The 20,141-nt window shown below is 50.5% G+C and overlaps 1 protein-coding gene across 1 annotated transcript in view; it reads left to right on the forward strand.

Moving 5' to 3' along the window:
* Positions 1-9,770, forward strand: part of LOC123032419 (stem-loop binding protein) — a 10,338-nt gene extending 568 nt beyond the window's left edge. Inside the window, exons 2-8 of the mRNA XM_044448292.1 lie at positions 659-787; positions 1,210-1,314; positions 5,664-5,723; positions 6,538-6,669; positions 6,912-7,061; positions 8,636-8,717; positions 8,920-9,770. Of these exons, the coding sequence (XP_044304227.1) occupies positions 659-787; positions 1,210-1,314; positions 5,664-5,723; positions 6,538-6,669; positions 6,912-7,061; positions 8,636-8,717; positions 8,920-9,003 (742 nt within the window). The 3' untranslated portion in view covers positions 9,004-9,770. The remainder of the gene's footprint in view (positions 1-658; positions 788-1,209; positions 1,315-5,663; positions 5,724-6,537; positions 6,670-6,911; positions 7,062-8,635; positions 8,718-8,919) is intronic.
* The last annotated feature ends 10,371 nt before the right edge of the window (positions 9,771-20,141 follow it).

Raw genomic sequence — 20,141 nt, forward strand, 5'->3', positions numbered from 1 at the left:
GGCCTCCCGCCCGGAGCAGGCGGCGAGGCGAGGCGCGGGAGGCGCGCCTGGGGCCGGGGCGGCGGGGCCGGGGCCTGCGCGGGCTGCCGCTTGGCCCGCCGCGCGGGGCGGAGGGAGGAGGGCGCGCCTCGGGGGAAGGAGCCGTGGCTGCGCGGGGGCCGCGGCGGCGGGACGGTCCCCGGGTGCCTGCAGTGCTCGGCGGGGGTCGCGGAGCCCTCTCTGCCGTCCCGGCCGGGGCCCCGTTTCCCGCCGAGCACCGCCGGCTGCTGCTTGCGGGGCGGGGAAGGAGCGCTCGGCCCAGAGCCGCCCCTTCGGGTCGTGGGTGCCGCGAAATGCAAGCGGCCCCCGGGACCCGTTGCCTGCGGGGGTTGAATAAGGCCTCTTAATGGAAAGGGCCCCCTGAGAAAGCGGTGTGGGGGAAGAAGGGAGCAAATCCCCCGGCGGGACCACCAGTAGGAGGCTTGTGCTTGTGGTGCCTGGAAAGGGGGTTTGCACCGCCCAGATGCCCTGTGCCAGTGTCGCCATTACTCGAGCAAACGTGCCCGTCCTGGAATGTAGCGTTTAAGAGGCGCTACAAATGAAATAAATGCCTTTGTGATGATTTCTTGTGCAGACGCACACCGTGAACTAGTTTCACCTTCTGATTGTTTCCTCACAGCCTTCCAAATCGTTGGGCTCAAGGAAGGAAGCGCGGGGCAGACGGCAAACACAGAAATGCGTATGATCAAAGTGTGCCTGCTTCCGATGAGAAGCACACATGCAGTCTGTCTGACAGCAGGCCAGATAGGTATGTGGACAGAAATACTTCCCCAAGATAGTCCTGCTTAAGCGCATCTCAAAGTTGAAATGGAATAACTTGATTATCAATTACCAGTGGTATACAGATATGCAGAATTGTATGCTGTTAGAGAAATATATTTAGCCATAGCATAATTTATATTATGGAGGAGGCATTAATCACCTCCCTGGCTCGACTGATTGTGCCTTCTTTGCTGATTTATAAGCCAGGAAGGACAAGGATCCAGTACAGAGACGGGGACATGAACCTGTCCTCATGTTTTAACTACATACACATTTTAACTAAATAACTTACCAGAACTTGAACTGTGGGTTGATTTGTGGGGTTGCTAGTAAAAGACAGTTTTGATATTGTATATTTTAAACCCTGTGGTAAAGCTGCTACTGTCTTTCTTGGGACTTGGTTTGCAGTTTTACAACACCAGAAGGCCACAAGCCCCTTTCCAGGTGCTCAGACTGGGGGACTGCAGTTGAAGAAGATGAAATGAGGACCAGTGTTAATAAAGAAATGGCAAGGTACGGGTGTGTAAGTCTCTTTTTAGAAGTAGGGGAGAGTAGATTGTTTTAGCTGCCTGTAAAACAGAGCTGCCATACTCAGATGTGAGAAGCAGGTTTTTTTTGTGAGTAAGTTTTATTCTTAATATATCTAACAAGAAGAAACTAAGAAGCATCAGTCATCAAAAACATCAGACCTACTGGGTCAGCCCCCCACATTTTTTCTTTTTATGTTAAACTATAAACATATTTAAGTCTATGCATAGTCCCATTTCTCTAGCCAATAATAAAAAGAATCCCAGGTTTGATAGAAGTCTGTATCTCCTTTCTCCCTCAGTGACAATGTCAGTCTATCCAAGTCCAAGATCTTTTTTAGAATCAGTTCGTCGGAAGGTGGTTCTTCACTCTTCCAGTGTTGGGCAAATGCAATCCTCGCCGCAGTAGTTACATGTAGAGTCAAATACATTTCTTTTTTAATAAGATCATCAGGTACAATGCCTAATAAGAAAAGTTCAGGTTTAAATGTTAAAGGTTTTTGTAACATTTCCTCAAGCCATTTGTGTATTTAATCCAATACTTTTTTGCTTTATCACAAGTCCACCACATACGATAAAAAGTACCCGATTTGTATTTACATTTCCAACATCTATTTGACATATTTGGAAACATCTTAACTAACCTATTTGGTGATAAATACCATCATTTTATACAGATTTTCTTTATACGAAGTTGCTAATGTTACTTTAATATTTCTTTCCCACAGTTCTTGCCATTTCTCTAACTCAATATTATATCCAAAATTTTGTGCCCACATTCTCAGTTTCCTTAATCTGTTCATCTTCTATTCTCCTCTCCAGTAGGAAATTGTACAATCTTTTAATCATTTTCTCATCACATTTAAGAATCACGTGATCAAATGCTGTTGACTCCTTATGGAAGCCCCACATTTTATGATCTTTGGCATATCTAGATTGCATTTGAACCTTGTGCCACCAAGAAATACTTCCTTGTTCTTGTATTTCTTGGTTCAATTTTAATCCTCCATCATTATCCAAAATGTCATCGTATTTCACGATCGTATCAAAGTTCAATGCATTTGGATATACGAGAGCTTCCATAGGCGAAACCCATCTTGGTAATTTAGTATACAGTTTTGTCTTTAACTTTTCCCACACCGACATTAATGATTTCCTAATACAATGATTTAAGAAACAGCCATGTACCTTACACTTTTCATACCACGTATAAGCCTGCCAGCCCTTTTGCAAGTCAAGACACAAGGTTCTCTTATTTCGCAAAGTTACCCATTCTTTTAGCCACGTTAAAACAGGGGCTTGATAATACAGCATCCAATCGGGAAGACCAAAACCCCCATTCCTTTTAGCCTCCTGGAGCATTTTTAATTTAATCCTTGGTGTCTTCTTTTTCCATATAAATCTTGAAGTTTGAGTATTTAAATCATCAAAAAAATGATTTTTTGGAATAGGAACAAGAGCTTTGGTAATATACTCATTTTAGCTAGTGCTCTTCTTCGCAACAAGGGTAGTTGCAGATTAGCCCATTTTTCCAGGTCACCCTTAATTTCCTTAGATAGTTTATCATAATTAATCTTCTTTCAATGTAGTACACTTAGCTGTAAGAAGAATTCCCAAGTATTTAACCTTTTTAACAATGTGAAGATCTTCTTGTTCTACCAGAGTTTTTCTCTGTTCCAATGTAAGGTTTTTACTAACCATTTCGTCTTGTCTCTGTTTATTTTCATCCCGGTAACCTCGCCACATTCTTCAATCCTTTGTAGGAGTTTAGGCATTGTTACCACGGGTTCCTCCATTATAAAAACTAAGTCATCTGCGAATGCTTGCAATTTATAGCTTTCATCTCTGATTCTAGTGCCCTTAATATCCATATAATCTCTAATATTTCTATTTAACACTTCTAGAATCAATATAAACAACAGTGGTAATAAAGGACATCCTTGTCTCGTGTCCTTTTGTATGTCTATAAAGTTTGTAAATTCTCCATTAATTATAATCCTAGCTGACTGTTTTTGATAGATGCTTAATTTTGCGTTAATTTTTTCACCAAACTCCATTTGAACTAGTTGTTGCTTCATAAATTGCCAGGTGACATTGTCAAAGGCCTGTGCATCCATGAATAATAACACCATTGATTTTTCAGAATGTACCTCATAATACTCTAAAATGTCCAAGAAGATTCTCATATTATTCCTCATTTGTCTTTTAGGTAAAAAGCCATTTTGGTCTAGATGTATAAAGTCTGTTAGATACTTCTTTAGTCTTTCTGCCATTACAGAGGCAAAAATTTTGTAATCCACACTTAATAGTGATACAGGTCTGTAGTTCTGGATCTGTGTCAAGTCCGTATCTTTCGGTATTAGTGTAATGTTTGCCTCTGTCCAAGTATTTGGTATTTTAGCATCTAGCAATGCTGCGTTACATATACCCTTAAGAGGCATAGACAAGATTCCTTTGAAAGTTTTATAGAACTCTGCTGGTCACCCATCCAGGCCGGGGGTTTTTGTCTGTCTTTTGTCTCTTAATTGCCTCAGTTATTTCTATCGCTGTTACTTCTTCATTTAATGCTTTTTGGTATTTCTCTGGTAGCTTTGGTAGTTTTCCCCTTTGTATATACTCATTAACTTTCTCAGTTGAAATCTCATTATTCGGATACAGCTTTGCAAAGAAATCATCTGCTATTTTCTTCATTTGCGTGCTTTGTACTTGCAGTTGTCCTTCTCCATCCTTCAGTGTATATATTAATCTCTTTTTTCTTTCCTTCCTTCCTTTATAAGCTGACCATCTCCCTAGTTTATTAGCATTTTTGAAAAAAAAATCTGTTTAGTCAGTTTCATTTGCTTGGTAAGTTCATTTGTATCTAAGAGGTTCAGATAGTGTTTTAAAATATTCATTTGTGTCTTAAGGTCTTTTTTTAGATGGATCTTCCTGTAGCTACTGTTCAAGCTTCATCAATTCCTCTACTAATTTAGATAGTTCCTGCTTTCTCATTTTATTTATTTTTGCTGAGTATATTATTATCAGTCCTCTAACATAGGCTTTAGCTGTATCCCTAACATTTTGCAAAGAGGTTTCTTCAGTTTTATTGATTTTAAAAAATATTTCCATTTCTTTATTTATCTCTTCTTTGATTTTTTTTATCCTCTAATAAGGCTTTGTTTAAGACCCATCTGGGTGTTTTTACCGTCCCTTTCAATGTCATTGTTACAGGATTATGCTCTGCCCAGGCATTTGTCTCTATTTCAACCTCTAACAGGTCTGGTACTAAGTCTGCGGTTACCCAAATCATATCAATTCTGGACCACGACCTATGTCTATTCAAATAGAACGTATATTTAGCAGAGGTTGGGTTTTTATGTCTCCAAACATCTATCAATCTAAATTCTTCAATTATGTTAAAGCAAGACTTTGGAAGTATCCTCCTGCCTTTCTTCTCCTTAATCTCACTCTTATGGTCCATTTTCTTGTCCACAATTGTGTTGAGATCTCCTATTAAGCACACAGTCTGATAATCAAATTGCAAAAGTCAAGTATTTAATTTTTGGTAGAACATTTCCTGGTGGTCACTTGGGGCATAAATCGCCACTAAAAGCACCTTTTTAAATTTCATTGTAACTTCAACCATCAGAATCCTACCATCTTCATCAGCCTATATTTGTTTGGGGTCTAATTTTTCCTGGATAGATAATGCTAGACCTCTTTTCTTTTGAGAAACGGAAGATATAAATAGCTTTTCAAGCTTTGGACATTCCAAGAGTTTACTGTGTTGTTTCTTGTAGACAAATTAAATCTAGCTTCAATTTTTGGAGTTGAGAGAAAGTCCTTCTCCTCTTAGAAGGCCAATTTAGTCCATTTACGTTTAGAGAGAACAATTCAATTCTCCCTTCCATTATAAGAGCCGTATTTAAAAGGTATATATTTATCTACTTGTGAGAAGCAGTTTTTGTTCTCAGGTTAGAACACTGGATCTTGTTGGACTGGGGATCAGGAGTGCCCTCGCTGCATCGCTTGCTCAGGATGAATAGCATGACCAACTCCCATTCTTGGAGCCACCAGGAAGTTGCCGTAGCTTCTCTAATGGTGGCATCACCCTAACCGGACCCTGGCAGTAATGGCAAGGCTGCCGTTCTTTGAGAGGAGTGTTAGGTTCATTATTTGGGGTAACTAGTTTGGCTGTGTAATGACAAGAATGACGAGAGAGAGTGTGGCCTGACAGACACTGTTTGAGCTGTCAACAGCCTTGTGTGAGCGTGTTCGTACTGCAGCAGAGACGGATGTGAAAATAACTGTAATAATTAAAATAGTGGTGTGCTAATGTGACAGCATGTTTTGCAGATACAAAAGAAAACTCCTGATAAATGAATTTGGAAGAGAAAGGAAGCTGTCCACTGGAAGGTAAGACGAAAGCTCATTCTCCGGAATGATGAAATGCTGGTCCTGAGGATTTCTGGCCCGATGGTGTTCTTGCAGTGGCTGAATAGAAAAACCTTCTCCATTCTTCATCTGTTTGCATGTGGATTTTCTTCCTGGTCAGGCTGCAGAGCTGAGCCCTTTATTATCAGAAGTTTTACAACACACATCCGTGCATTTTCACAGTGCCTTTAAAAAGTGGAAGATAAAATAATATTTAAAATATTACATCTAGAGTTGAAAAGAACTCTGCATGGCACTGAGATTGCAACAAAGATGCCTGGAAATTGTCTCTGGGATTTCAAAATTGGGTGTCAGCACTGAGATTGCTGGGCTGCTTCTTTCCATAAACTGCCATCCTACCTCAGGTAGCAAAAAATGTACAGAAGGGCCTTTGCCGAGTATTTTCCTGTGTATGTGGGATCGCGGACCTTTGGGTATCCTGGTCCAAAGCCAGGAAGCACTGAACCAGGAGAGGAACCAAAAGCCCGTGCAGTTGACTAAGCACAGCGTAATACAATGCTCAGGCCCTGCGAGTGGACTAGCACGCTGTTTGAAATGCAGTGTTGTTGGGAGGTTGCGGCCAGGGCAAGGATACTGTATCGCATCCGGTGGAGGGAGGCGTTCTCTGCAGGCCTGCAGGAACACTAAAAAGTTTCCGTTCCAGGCTGGCTGGAACTTTGAACAGTGGCATTCCTTCTTGGGCATGGGAGTTCCTTGTTGATGCCACTCTGTGCAGCATCGAGCCGCCATGAAATAGGGTGTGTTAAAAATGAAAATCATCATAATTTCTTTTTAGTTCTGATTCCAAGGAGTTCCCCACAGCTGTGGAATTTGAGACAGATGAGGCTGTTCTGATGAGGAGACAGAAACAGATAAATTATGGGAAGAACACACTGGCATATGACAGATACATTCGAGAAGTTCCAAGGTAAATTTGGGGTGGGGAAGCAGCTTAATGTGTTGCTTATATGATTATGTGGGCAATTATCTTTTGAAAAAACAGATGGCTGTTCTAAGTTAACAATTATGAGATGCAGGAAATATTACAGCAATAAAAGGGAAATATTTGTTGTATTATAAGTAGCTGAATTGTTTGGTCTTGAATTTGGTGTGAAAAAATAGCTTGGCTTTAAAATGGTATTCAGCTTGATTTGATTTTTATTCCCATAGGTGCCTACGAGTTCCAGGGGTCCATCCAAGAACTCCAAATAAATTTAAGAAGTACAGCCGAAGATCTTGGGACCAACAGATCAAACTCTGGAAAGTCGCCTTGCATTTTTGGGACCCTCCTGCTGAGGAGGGCAGTGACACAGAAATAATGTAAGTGGCAGCTCCATTACAGTTTTGAACTTCAGGGACTGTTTTGATTTCTTCCAGTAAACGTTGAACTCCCCCACAAAATGCACACAGACAACCAGATTCAGGCTCTTATTTAAGGCAAGTTTGGACTGTGCGCGTACATGAACTGAAACCTAGCTGGTTAAGACGCATGCACTGAGTTCAACTCAGCTTTTCTTTGTAATGAAAACTGAACGATGGGGTAATAGCTGCCCTTTACAAATGAGACGTTGTGAGCTATGGACTGGAAAATCATTTTAGGCACTGTGTTTCCTCTCCAGACAATATTGTCCTTGGTTTGCCTGGGATAATGCACTGACTCTGTGCACACAAATCCCCCCCACACCAAAAGCAAGATGGTGCAAGAGGGAAGAGATTTCTAACCAAGCAATGTGCTTTTTTAAAGGATCGGCCAAAAAGCATTGCTTACCTCGACATTCGTGCATTCTATGAAGCCAATTCTCTTCTTTTTTAAACGGTAGAATTTGCTCAGTAAATTCGGGGTGGGTTGCCTCTCCCAGTGCTGCAGTTTCCCTCAGTGCCACCTCCAAGATTGCAGTTTGGCAATGCCCAAACTCTGGCGCGATCTCTTCCTGGGCTGCCGGGTGCCGACTTGGCTGGCTGGTTGGTTGAGGTGTTTTCAGCCGTGAGCAGTGGGAGTGGATGTTGCGGCTTCATTTTGAGCAGCCCCAGTAGTAGGATCTGGTGTTGGTCCCTTAAGTTGGTAAAATGTGGTGTTACATTTTCAGTGTGCTTTCATATTTTGTTCTTATTGGTAACATATTTTGTTTTCACTGATCGTGATTGCAAACGGTTCTCGGTTTTACCTTGTTGTGATGTTGGGCTTTGTTTTATATTTTAAATGTTTGTAAACTGTCCAGAGGGCTGACTGGCTATAGGTGCGGCATGGAAATGTTTTAAATAAGCAAATAGTTTTATTACTTGGTTGCTTTATACTATATTTTATGTCACTGCATTGATTGTCTTTTTGCACTGCCCTGAGAACTTCAGCTCCTGGACAGTATAGCAATACAAGGAAAAGCAAATGTAGATATGCACAAAGGTACTGATATTGTGAAGTTGCTTGCAGTGAGGGTGACGCTCTGCCTGGCAACAGAAGTGATAAAATCAAGGACAGCTTAGCCAGCTGCTGCATCTTAATCCTTCTGGGAGTTACTCCATGGCATGCTGCAGTGATGTAGCCGCGCATTGGTCACCTTCAGCGAGCACATCACTCAGTATTTGGTGGTTATTTGGTTGAAACTTAACCAGACGAACAAATTACTGCTTGAATATTTGGTGCAGTGGTGATGATGGTGGTGGTGACATAGCAAACAGTGATATCCAGCAAACGACTGCATTTGCCAAGATCTTGGAAATGGAGAGTTGGAATTTTCTAACCATAATTCTGGCTGCAAATATAGATCCTGATGGGGAGTAGAAACCATGGTTGATGCCCACTGTGGAGAGACAGATGCAGATGGTGGTCGAAATCAGACAGCCCCTTTATTCTCAAGTTCAAAATGCTGATTTTGCCATCTGTTTTACTTTTGCAGCACTGTTGACCTTGGTGATATGGAGACAGAATCCGTAAGAAGTCATTCGTCTGGGTCACAAGAAAATTTGCAAGACAATGATGTAAGTCGTTCAAAGTTCAGAGCTGCTGAACGGTCCTGTGTTACCAGTTGTGTCCTAGGCCACTGATGCTACCCCAGAGTGCCCTGACCAGCTGGGGCTGCTTCCTCCACTCTGCTTAGCTAGAGGTCAGAGTCGAGGCACCCACTGAAGGGATGCGTGTGTTTCCAGGTGTGGTAATCGTTTGCCGACCCTCTCCTTCCAGGAACACTGTACCGGCACACCCACCAAGGTGAGGAGCATCGACCGCCTGGCCAACGACGAGTGTCTGCCGGAGGCGAGGCCCTGACGCTCCGGGGCTCCGCGGATGCATTCTGCAGGCCATCTGCCAGCCAGGCAGGCATCCGCACGAGGGTCTCCAAGGGAGGCAGGCAGGCAGGTGCAGCCCTCCCGTGCCACAGCCCAGGGAGCTGGGCCGTGGCCTCGCCAGCAGGGTTCCTCCTGGCTGCCGTGGAGGCGCAGCGCGCGCATTAAGCAGAATCGGGTCCATCCAGTCGACTCCCGTGAAGCAGGTGACTTTATGCGCGGTGGTTCAGATGATCCCGGGGAGGTTGTGGCCCTTCAGCAGTCTGGAAACATGGAACATGGGTAGGACTTCCTTCGCATAAATGCCCATTTTTATCCCCCGTTCTGTATATGTGTTGAGTTTATTCGGCTCAGTGGCCCTTATGCACAGCCCAAGAAAATAAGAAGCAGTTGTTCTCCGTGCAGTCCTGCAGCCCCTGCGGCGATGAAACGGGTTGTGGCGTTCTTTGGACTGACCGCTTGATGCCACTAAGCAATAACCGCCATGCGACGAGCGAGCGCGCTGCTTTCCTTGGGAAACATCCGACCCGGTTTCCAGGCCTGCCTCAGAGCAGCTGATCTCCTACGTTGATCTGAATCGGTCTTGTAAATAGTTGTGTGCAGGTTTTCACTAGCTTTTGCAAAAGAATGACCAGAACTTTGGAGACCTTCTATTTTTATTAATTTTTAATGTCCAACTATAGAATTTTTACTGAAATCAGTTGCTTGTTTTTGTATAGCAAAAGCTTAAATAAAGCAGGAACATCTTAATTTGTATGGTGTAGATTTTAAGTTGTGTCTTTTAAGTGTTTGGAAAGCAAGACCCGAGAACACAAAAGATTCCACCAGGAGGCCACCAGGACCGCTGCTCACGACTGACTGGGAGGCCACTCGGCCCAGCTTCGCATCTGCCCAGGCTCAGAGAGCAGGCTGGCGGCGGTCGAGGGGCCCTGCCTCCGAAGGAGTTGGCCTCGCCGCCTGAGGCCCCATCTGTGCGGGTGCTCAAAGATAGACTGGACATGCACATGGGGGGCATGTCGTGAGCGGAGCCGGCTGGAGCCGGGGGTCAGACTAGCTGGCCCGGGAGGCCCCTCCTGACTCGCTCTGCTTCTGTGTTTCTCTCTGGATGTGCATTAGTGTGCACAGGTGGCCGCTTGCCCTGCTCCAGGGAGGGCTGGGAAGAGAGCTCACGAAGTGCTGCGCAGGCTGCCGCTGTCCTTGCTCTCGCTGCAGCTGCTGACGCTGTCACAGCTCCCTCCCTCCCTCCCTCCCTCCCTCCCTCGGGAGATAGCCAGCCAGCCAGCCAGCCATCTGGCTTGGGGGCGGGAAGTTGGCCCACCTCCTTGGCTCCTCACCCCTGCAGACTCCAGCCTGCTTTCCTTCTCCCTGCGAGGGCGGCCTGTGCCTGCTGGGCCAGCGGAGGTTTGCTTCCGCACAAGTGACCTGCGGGTCACGGGGCTGGTCTTGGCTTGCATAAGGAAGCCAGGCTCCGCCCTGATCCCTGACGCGCCTGCCAGTGCTCCCTGGGGAGGGAGCCCCACTGGCCTCTCCCCCGGCAGCCCCCTCCTGCGGTGGCACTGGCCAGCATGGCTCCCTGCAGCTGCTGCCGGGGGGGGGGGTGGTCTTGGCAGAGGCCCCAAGACCAGGGAGGCAGGGCCCAGGGCAGGCGGAGGGTTGTGCACCGGCCAACGCCTGGCCCTCGGGCAGAGGCAGGCCGTGGTCAGGAGCCAGGAGTGTGTCTGGACGTGGCAAGGGAGCGGTTTTGAGGAGGCCCAGGGCAAGAACCAGGAGGACAGCCGAGCGGGGAGCTCTGCCCGGGCCCCTGGGCTGCATCGGGCAGCGGCCGAGCTCAGCAAGGAGCTGCCTGGCAAGGGTCCAGCACGATGCAGGAGAGACTGCTCTTCCCCCAGCTGCTGCTGCTGCTGCTCAGAGGCCACTCCTGCCCTTCCCAGGGTGGCCCTTCCCACACTGGCCGTCGGGGGGAGGGCCTTGCTGAGCATGGGGTGATGCTGTTGGAAGGGAAAGGGCTCCCGGGTGCGAGTGCAGAGCGCCTGCGGCCTGGAGCCACTGTGGAGGGGCCTTGTCTTCCTACCTCTGCAAAAGGCGAGGCAGATCTCCATAGAGGGCTGTCCGGTTTGCCACTAGGGGGCGGGGGCGTGCCATCTGAAGCCCGGCTCTCCCGCTTGGGTAGGTCAGGTCAGACGGATCAAAGGACTGCTTGAGATGCAGGAGGAGCGTGAGGGGGAGGCCTCCTGGGTGGATGGAGGGCACGAGGCTCCATGTTGTTTCCGGGGCCCCAGGTGGGTGTGAATGGGATTTGGGTCACTCGGCTTCTGCCTCCCCAGGGGCAGTGCGGGGGGGGGGGGGGGGGGCTTTCCCGGCGGGGCTGGGGCTTGTGTATGGCTTTCCCCGGGCCAGCCCTGCTGGAACAGTGTGGGGCAGGCTCGGGGCCAGAGGCAGCGGGGTGAATGGCGGAGCTTTCTCCTGGCGAAAGAGGAGCGGCCTGCCATCGCTAGAGGGCGCAGAAACAACACCCGTGCCCATGCTAGTGCAGGGACCGCAGAGCGCTGGCCGGGTGCAGCAGCGGCACCGCGGTGTGGTGGCCACATGTGGCAGTGCGGGGCAGAGGACTGCCTTCCGCTTCACGGGCTGCCACCAAGCCTGGTTTTGGGTCAGAGGAGTCTAAGGGGAGAAGGCAGTGCTTGCTGCGTGCCGACACAAGACCTTGCACTTATCCACACTGAACGCCATCCTGTTGTCTCCTGCCCACTTCCATAGTCTGTCCAGATCCTTTTGGATCTGGAGTACCTGCTCCTCAGTTGTGGCCACTGCCAGTTTTAGTATCGGCTGCGAATTTGATCAGCAGACTGTTCAAACCTTCTTCCATGTCACTGATGAAAAGATTAAACAGGATTGGCCCCAGGACAGAGCCCTGGGGGACCCCGCTTGTCACTGGCCGCCATCCCGACGATTCCCCCCAATGGTTACCCTCTGCCTTCGGTCAGTCAACCATGCCCTAATCCACTGGACAGTGCTTTGGTGTATCCCAAACTCCTCAGTTTCTTCCCCAGGATATCATGGGGCACTTTGTCAAAGGCCTTGCTGAAATCCAGGTATACCACATTCACTGCATCCCTTCCATCTAGCCATCTTGAACCCTTGTCATAGAATCCCACAAGGTTTGTCTGGCAGGACCTGTCTTTGCGGAAGCCGTGTTGTGTGGTTGCTGCTGCTGCTGCTCCTACTGCTACTGCAATGGCCAAGTATAAAGAAAGAGAAAGAACAATGGAAGAGGGCAAACAGTTTTCTTCCAGAGGAGTCAAGAAATCAAAGGGAAATTCACACCTAGATAAGGAATGCTGGAAGACCAACTGCAAAGTGTACTATCTGACGGAAAAACTGAAGAGAAGATGGGAACAATCTATGGAAGAGCCATAAAGAAGAGACGGAAGGATGCCTGGGTGAGGGCTGCATGAAGAGGTGGGGGTCTGCTGGGTTCCCGGAGCTTTGCCGCTTGGAGGCGAGTCGTCCTCGCTGCAGCCATCATGTTCGGCTCCGCGTTCCTGACAAGCGTGCCCAGCGCTCCCCTGTGCTCACCAGGAAACGAGCCCCGTGCAAGCGCTGTGCAAGCAGCGCTCCTCTCCTGCACACTTGTTGCCGCGCGTGGCAAGGAAGGGGGCTGCAGGGGCACCCTGGCTCTCCGCGAGCGCTCGCGGACCCCCTTGCTTTGCCCACTTCCTAGGGCAGGGCTGAGCAGAAGGGGGGTCTGGGGCCGAGCGGGATGGGTCCTGCGGCACTTAGTTGCAAGTCCAGGCAGACCTCTGTGAAGACTCCTCCTCTGAGGAAGGGCCAGCGATGTTAGAAGGCGATGCGTCGGCTCTTCTGAGGGCGCGTGCCGGGAGTGAAGCACCTGAGCCGGCAGAACTGTTCCAGGCTGACAAGACTGAACTGGCCCAAATGCTGCCAGGAATGGGTGGCAAGCAAAGGCCCACAGGCTGGAACCCCCAAGAGTGGAGATGCCAAGGGATCCTGCGCAGCAGCCACGCCAACTGCCCGGCCGTGAGATGGCTCCACGCCCCAAAGGAAGCCACGGCCTGAGTTCGCAAGAGCGGAGTAGGGCTGTCAAGGGCAGGCCTGTTTGGGGGCACGCACTGGCTCCACCCGAGCCATTGGTTGGACGTCCTGGGCATTGTGTGCCCAGGGTCTGGCCCAGATGCCCAGGAAAGTTCTCTTGCCTTGCCCTGTATACTCCAAATGTCTCCGAGGGCGTCCCCTTTTTCTTGCTGCCCTTCCAGTCTTTGAGCACAAGATGGCAGCAAAGAACACGGAAAATGTGCTCCAGCTGTGACTAAGGCAAAGGGGAACCCTCCTCTTCAGTCCACAGATAGTAAGTAGCATTCTAAAATTTTGATTAAACATGGCTCCAAAACCAGCCAGGTGCAGCATTACGGAAAGCTGCTGTCAAGGGTTGTGTTTATATTAGGTTATAGTTTTATTAATACCTATCTATCTATCTATCTATCTACCTACCTACCTACCTACCTACCTACCTACCAAATTTGTATGCCGTCCATTACTTCAGTCTCTGGACGGCTTACAACACTATTTCAGAATAAAATAAGTTAACTATTTCACGCTGGCTGAACATCATATAAAATATAAATAAATCTTCTCACAGTTAAAATATATTAAAATATTGATCGAATAAAAAAGTCTTGACCTGGCGCTGAAAAACATATAATGATGGCGCCAGGCGGACCTCTCTGGGGAGCGCATTCCACAGTCGGGGCGCCACCGCAGAGAAGGCCCTCCTCCGGGTGCTCTGTCTCCTGACCTCTTTCCCGGAGGGTTCCCGGAGGAGGGCCTCTGCTGCCGACCTCAGGGGGCGGGAGGGCAAATGGGGAAGAAGGCGTTCCTTTAGGTATCCTGGTCCCAAGCCATTTAGGGCTTTATAGATAATAACCAGCACCTTGAATTGACCTTGGACTTCGATGGGAAGCCAATGGAGCTGACAGAGGACTGGGGTTATGTGAGAGTAACACCCAGTCCCCGTCAGCAACCTGGCTGCTCTACTTTGCACCATCTGAAGTATCCGGACCGTCTTCAAGGGCAGCCCCACATAGAGCGCATTACAGTAGTCCAAACAGGAAGTAACCAATGCGTGTGTCACTGTTGCTAGGCAGTCCTCCAGGTAGGGGCACAGCTGATGGATTAGCCGAAGCGGGAGGAAAGTGCTCCTCGCCACCGCCGTCACCTGGGCTTCCAAGGACAGCTCTGGGTCGAGGAGGACTCCCAAGCTGTCCTTCAGGGGGAGTGCAACCCTGGCCAGGGCAGGGCCCAAGTCACCTACCCGGGAGCTCGAACCACCCACCAACAGGACCTCTTAATACACCAAGAATGTGTCACAAATATAAAGCAATAAATACAAATGGAATCGAATCTCTTCTCTGTCCCAATCCTATGGGAAGCCAGGCTCAGCGCCTGCTGTTCTCTAACGGTGCATTCGAGCCGCTTCCACGCGGGCTCCCCTCGTGCCACCTGTGGCTTGCGTGCTGCGAGCGATGCTCGGGTCGCACCCAGCTTTCTCGCACCCTCTCAGCTTCAGGCCTCTGTTAGGCCAGGTTGGAGACGATGCACGCATTGCGTTGCGTCTTGCGCACTGTGTCCTGCGTGCGCCGCATTCCCATGCCGTTGCTGCCGCCTCTCTCTCCGTCCGGCTCCTGCAAGCCGGTCTCCTGTGCCTCGCGCTCTCTTGGCTGGGGCAGCCCGACGCTCAGCAGCTCTCCTACACCCCTGTGCCTGCTCAGCCTGAAAAAAGCATTGCAGCTGGCAGCCTCAGCCAGCCTGGGGCACCCCAAGAGCTGTAGGACCTTTTCTGTCTCACCCCTGAATATGGCAGGCGGCTACAAAGAAATCCTGAATGTCTGAGCAGCAGGGCAGCAGAACCCCTGAGCGAGGGAGGTGGTGGGCTCCCCACACTGGAGGCCCAAGGGGCAGCTGGGCAGTCCTCGCAGAGAGAGGCTTCACTCCCTAGCCCTGCACTGGGTGGGGGTTGACCCAGGACCCCCCGGCCTCTTCTGATTCTGCTGCCCTCTGATTCTACGGAAGCCTTTCGCTTCCTTTCAGTTGTGCTCTGTACCCTCTTCGCAGAGAATGCTTACTTGGCGGAACACGTGGCTGTGTTACAAGTATCCCAGTGCTTTCTGAAGCCGCGCAATGAGCAGTCCAGCGGGAAGAAGGGAGTCCTTCCATTCAAGCCGGGAGAAGTACTTCCAGGAACGCGCCTCGTGACTTGGTGTTAGGGTGCATTTCATTAAAGAGTGACTTAGGGAGGGAAGAAGAGCATGAAAATGCAGATGACACCATCAGGAGAAATCATTAACGCAGCGAAGGTTCAGGAGATTGCTTGGGTGCGACCCCTCACCTCATCAGCAGGAGCAGCAGAAGTGGAACAGCATGTGAGAGCGCAGCGCACGGCTCAGAGGCGCAGTTTAGGGGGAGCAAGAGTTTGGGATACCCACTTAATAGAACACTATTCCTGCGGTAAGTTGTTAAGAGGGCAAACCCAGTCCTTAGGCACATCATGACAGACAGTTCTAGTCTGTGATCTTGTGATCTGGCAATATTGATTCCCCTTTGAACTGGAAGGAATATTATGTCAGAAATTATTGATTAGAAAAGCTGCTCCTGGAATACTGTGTCAAATTTTGATAACCACGTTTGGCAAAAGTGAAGCCAAACTGGAATAGGTGGAAAGAGGAGCAATTACCTGTATTATTAGCTTGGAAAATGACATTGCACCTTTCTAGGCAAGGCTCCCGCCGCTGCTCAACACAGCTTGCTCTCGGTAATTTGCAGGCACTTGTGACACGAGATTCCAGGGCCTTTCAGGCGCCCTCCGTGCATTAAGGCGGCAGAGTGAGAAACAAGCAAGGAAAAAGCAAACCATGCATCGCAGGGCTCCCTGAGGGAGGGGAGCGAGGTAATCCAGTGGATTCATCCCAAGCTGAGTGGGAGAAACAAGGATCTTGACTGGAGCAGAGGAAATGTACACTTCTGCTGTTCTGATGCAGCCACATGTTTGGGGGCCTGTAATGCTCACCTTAAAAAAGGGGGGGGGGCAAGAATTAGGTGACTGTTGTGCATTTTCGTAGATTGGAACTGAGGTTCCCAGATTCCATGGGAATGTCTTGGGCCTGCAGAAAGTGAGGAGATGCCCATTCTGAGTGCTGGGAAGGAGAGGGGGAGAGGCCGCCCGAGGCCCCTCTGCCCATGGCTGCTTGCGCTGTCGCCTGAGCCACTGGAAAGGAAAGTGGGGCTTGATGGGCAAGAGAAGGGGTCTGGGTTGCTCAGGCAATGGAGCCATGCGGCCAGATGCAAAGGAGGGTCGGGAACATGCAGGCAGAGGGAGGGAACCTGGGCAAACTGGGACCGGCACAGCACGAGCAAAGCCGCGTTTGCTAGCGAAGTGGCCGGGCTTGTTCCTGGGCTGCCACCAACCCCCTTGGCGGTTGGCGAGCTCCCACTGGGGCACTGCACAAGACCTTCCTCCCAGCAGCTTTGCATCGCCACCTTCCCAGCTGATGCAAAAGGAAGAAACGGGCCAATGCAGGCAATTGAATGAGTCGCACCAGAAGTCTGGGGAGGAGGCTGCCTCCGACACGCTCTGCAGCCGGATCTGGGCAGGCTGAGACCCTTTCCGGATGCAAGGAGGTCAGGGGAAGGTGGAGGCAGCGCTCCAGCCAGCGAGGAGCAGTGGAGCAGCAGGCAGGAGAGGCGGCTCCAGGGGGGACGCAGCCTCTGCAGCAGTAAACACGCCAGCCAGTTGTTCACGGTGCCACACTGCGTGTGTGCTGCGTGTGGCAGCGGGCCCAGCGACTGGGAGAGCATGGGAAGCCCTGTAGGGCCGGGAGGAGGGGCAGCGGCAGCCCACTAGAAGGGAGCTGGAGCAGCTCGTCGAGGCCCAGCCCGCACCACCCGAGAGGGGCGCATGCTGGCCGACTGGCACAGCTGCCCTCACTGAGCCCGGGGAGGGGCGCTTTCTGGCTCGGCTCGTAAGCCCCCCAGAAGCTTGTGGCCCCCGTAGGGCTGTGGGCGGTCCAAGGGGCACCATTATCGCCACTGCTTGGCCGTCACGGTGGACTGCAGTGACGGCGTGGAGCCGGCCGGCCGGCTTTCATCTTGAGCGACATGGCCGGGACAGTCCTGGGGCAGGGCCCCCGCGGTCAGCAAGCACAGGGATGCCCGTGTCTTGTTCCCACACACCGTGGGGCAGAGGGCAATTGAGCTGCCCCCCAGCAAGGTGGCTGGCGTGTGCCGGGGACCTCCCGAGCCCCAGGGCATATGGACTGGGCCTTTGCCATTCCCGTTGAGACTAAGGGCCCGCGCCGGCCTCCAGGAAGAACAGCACTGCAGCAAGGGGACAGCCAGCCTGCCTGCGCCCCCCGCCGGGAGAGAAGCAGCTGCAGCGCTCTCCCCAGCTTTCCTTCCCGGAGGAGCGCTGGTCTCCAGTGGCATCCCCTGGGCGCCATCCAGAAGACCCGGGCATGCCCCCCCTGCTCAATGCTCCCCTCAACTGGCTCAGGCCAGGCAAGGGGAAGAATCCCTCTTATTACTCAGAGTAAAGGACACATCGCCAACAAAACGAAGACGTCCTCTCCGACCAGCGACCCGGGCTTGGGACGGGGATTTTATCTCAGTATCAATATTTGATCTCTGTATGAAAGGGACTAATAAAATGCCATAAAGATCTGACACAAATTGAATGTTTAAGGTACAGAAAGAAACAGGGAAATCTTTGCATCTCAAAGAAGGCCTTCAACTTGATATTCTTTAAAAATCGATTATGTGGTTATTGGATAAATAAAATATGTGATTGTTCAGCACATAAACACCCTTTGTTGAATGTGTCCATCAATAGACAATTCATATAAATGATACTAACTATCATCAAAGGCATAATAACAGCTTTATTGATCAAATAAATCTCTAAAGGGCAGATCAAATGGACGTCAGCTAACCATGCATGACATTAACAGGAATTAACCCGAAAGCGGGCATGCAGGAGCGAGGAATTGCATTCGGTCAAAAAATGCCATGCTGGATTTCTTACCAGTACCTGGAACGTCTTAATAAAGCAAAGGCTGAGGCCAGAAACGACTTACGTTTTGCGCTTGCGCATCACGGCCCATCTGCCCACAGGCCTTTGCAAACACGTCGATACTAATAAATCTGTAGCTGGAAAGCTGGGAAAGTTTCAGAGCCATATCTCTGTTGGGCAGGACCAACGGAGACGTTTCCCAGCTCCGACGGGGCCTCTCCAATTGCCGCGAGCCCGCGGGCCCCATCCCAGCAAGGACGCATCTGCCGCCGCCGCCACCGTGCACTCCTGCCCAGCCCCCTGTCCGCTGCCGCGTGGCCTGGCCTTTGGCGCTGCTGCTGTGAGGCAGGACCCGGAGAGGCGCGCACGGCCGTCCCGTCGGTCCCAGACTGGAGGAGCCCCACTCCCCTCAGACTCTGGAGGAAGCCAGTGGGGCGCAGGGGTCTCGGTCCCAGAGTTGCTCTGTCTGCAAGCTCACCCCCCCCCCCCCCCCCAGAAGACACCCGGCTATCTTCGTAGGATTACAGACCCTGAGCGATTGAGTTGGCGTTTCTATATCCCATCTCATAAATGCACAACTCTCTAGACGGTACACATAATAAAAACCAACAACATAAAATGTCAGAAATAAAACAATTAAAATCAATGAATAATAAAAATAAGATAACATCACCCTCATTGCAGGGACATGAGATAATAGAATGGAAAAATAAAATAGAATGGAATAATAGTGTGGAAAATCTTAAATCATCACAATTAATAGGAAAATTTACTTTAAAATACCAATTAAAATCAAATTCCAACTAAAATAATCATCTATTCAGATGCTCTTGAATAAAAACGTATTGGTCTGGTGCCGGAATGTATATAAGGATGGTACTCAGTGAGTATCTCTGGGAAGCCAATTCCATGGATGGGGGGCCACGGCGGAGAAGGCCCTGCCCTGGGCCTTTTTGTTGTCGTTGGTCGCGAAGTCGTGTCCGACCCATCGCAACCCCACGGACAACATTCCTCCAGGCCCCCCTGTCCTCCAGCATCCCCAGAGTCCACTCAAGTCCCAGGCCTTTAGTTGTCAATTAAAACAGTAAAAGTCCTTTAGTGTAAACTCATGACAAAAAAAATACTTCGGAGCATCACTTCTGTGGAAAGGTGACCCATGGATCTGTGCTCTTAAACACACGAGTTTCTTGCCAAGCCCCCCCCCCCCCCATCCCTTCCTGGAACAAGAACTGTGAAGACGGCCATGCCAAGCAGCCCTTGCCTCCGAATCTTCAGCGAGCCGGGCGGGCAGCCCCCTGGGGGTGGGGGGGGTGCTCCAAGAGGAACCACACCAGAGCGGTGGGAACGAAACGGTCCCTCCGTGGCTGTGGACGCACCAGACCACCGCGGTGCCCGCCACAGGGCCAGGCTGGCCTTGCCCATGGTCCTGCTGGACGGAGGCATGGAGGAGCGAGGCCGTGTAGGGTGGGGTGGCCAGAAGGTCCTGAGAGGTGCTCTGGCTGGAAGGCCACTCGGCCCTTTCTTTGAAGAGCATGTGGCTGGCACACCGACGGAGCCCCGGGGCTCCCAGAGTGGCCCCGACCGTCCTTCTGCATGAGGCATCCTTCCAACATCTGCCTGGGCACTGTTCTCCCCGAACTCCATGCCACGGAGGCCTGGCCCCCAGACCTCTCTTCCTGCCCCCTTGGTAAGCACCCCTCATTGCAGCCCTGCGGCCTCCAGAAACCGTGGGGTCCTCTCCATTTCCCTCCCGCCGTTTGGTTGCTCCAGGACTCAATGGCGCCCTCCCGGTTGCACAGCTCTGCACGGGGCTTGCTTTTGGGAAGGCAGGGGTGCCACAGCGCTGCCACTCTGGGCTGCAGCGGATAAGGAATCCCATCAACCCTGGCCTGGATGGAGCCAAGTAACAGCTGATGAGCAGCGTCAGGTCAGAAGCCCCCGTCTGTGAAGAGAAAGCGCCCCCTTCCTGCCAGGGGGCATGTGCTCGTCCCTCCGCTCTCCCCTTCTGGGTATCTAGCGCAGATCGTTCTTTGACCCACGGT

The sequence above is a fragment of the Varanus komodoensis genome, unplaced genomic scaffold (genome assembly GCF_004798865.1).
Source record: "Varanus komodoensis strain SLA01 unplaced genomic scaffold, ASM479886v1 scaffold54, whole genome shotgun sequence".
Taxonomy (NCBI): Eukaryota; Metazoa; Chordata; class Lepidosauria; order Squamata; family Varanidae; genus Varanus; species Varanus komodoensis.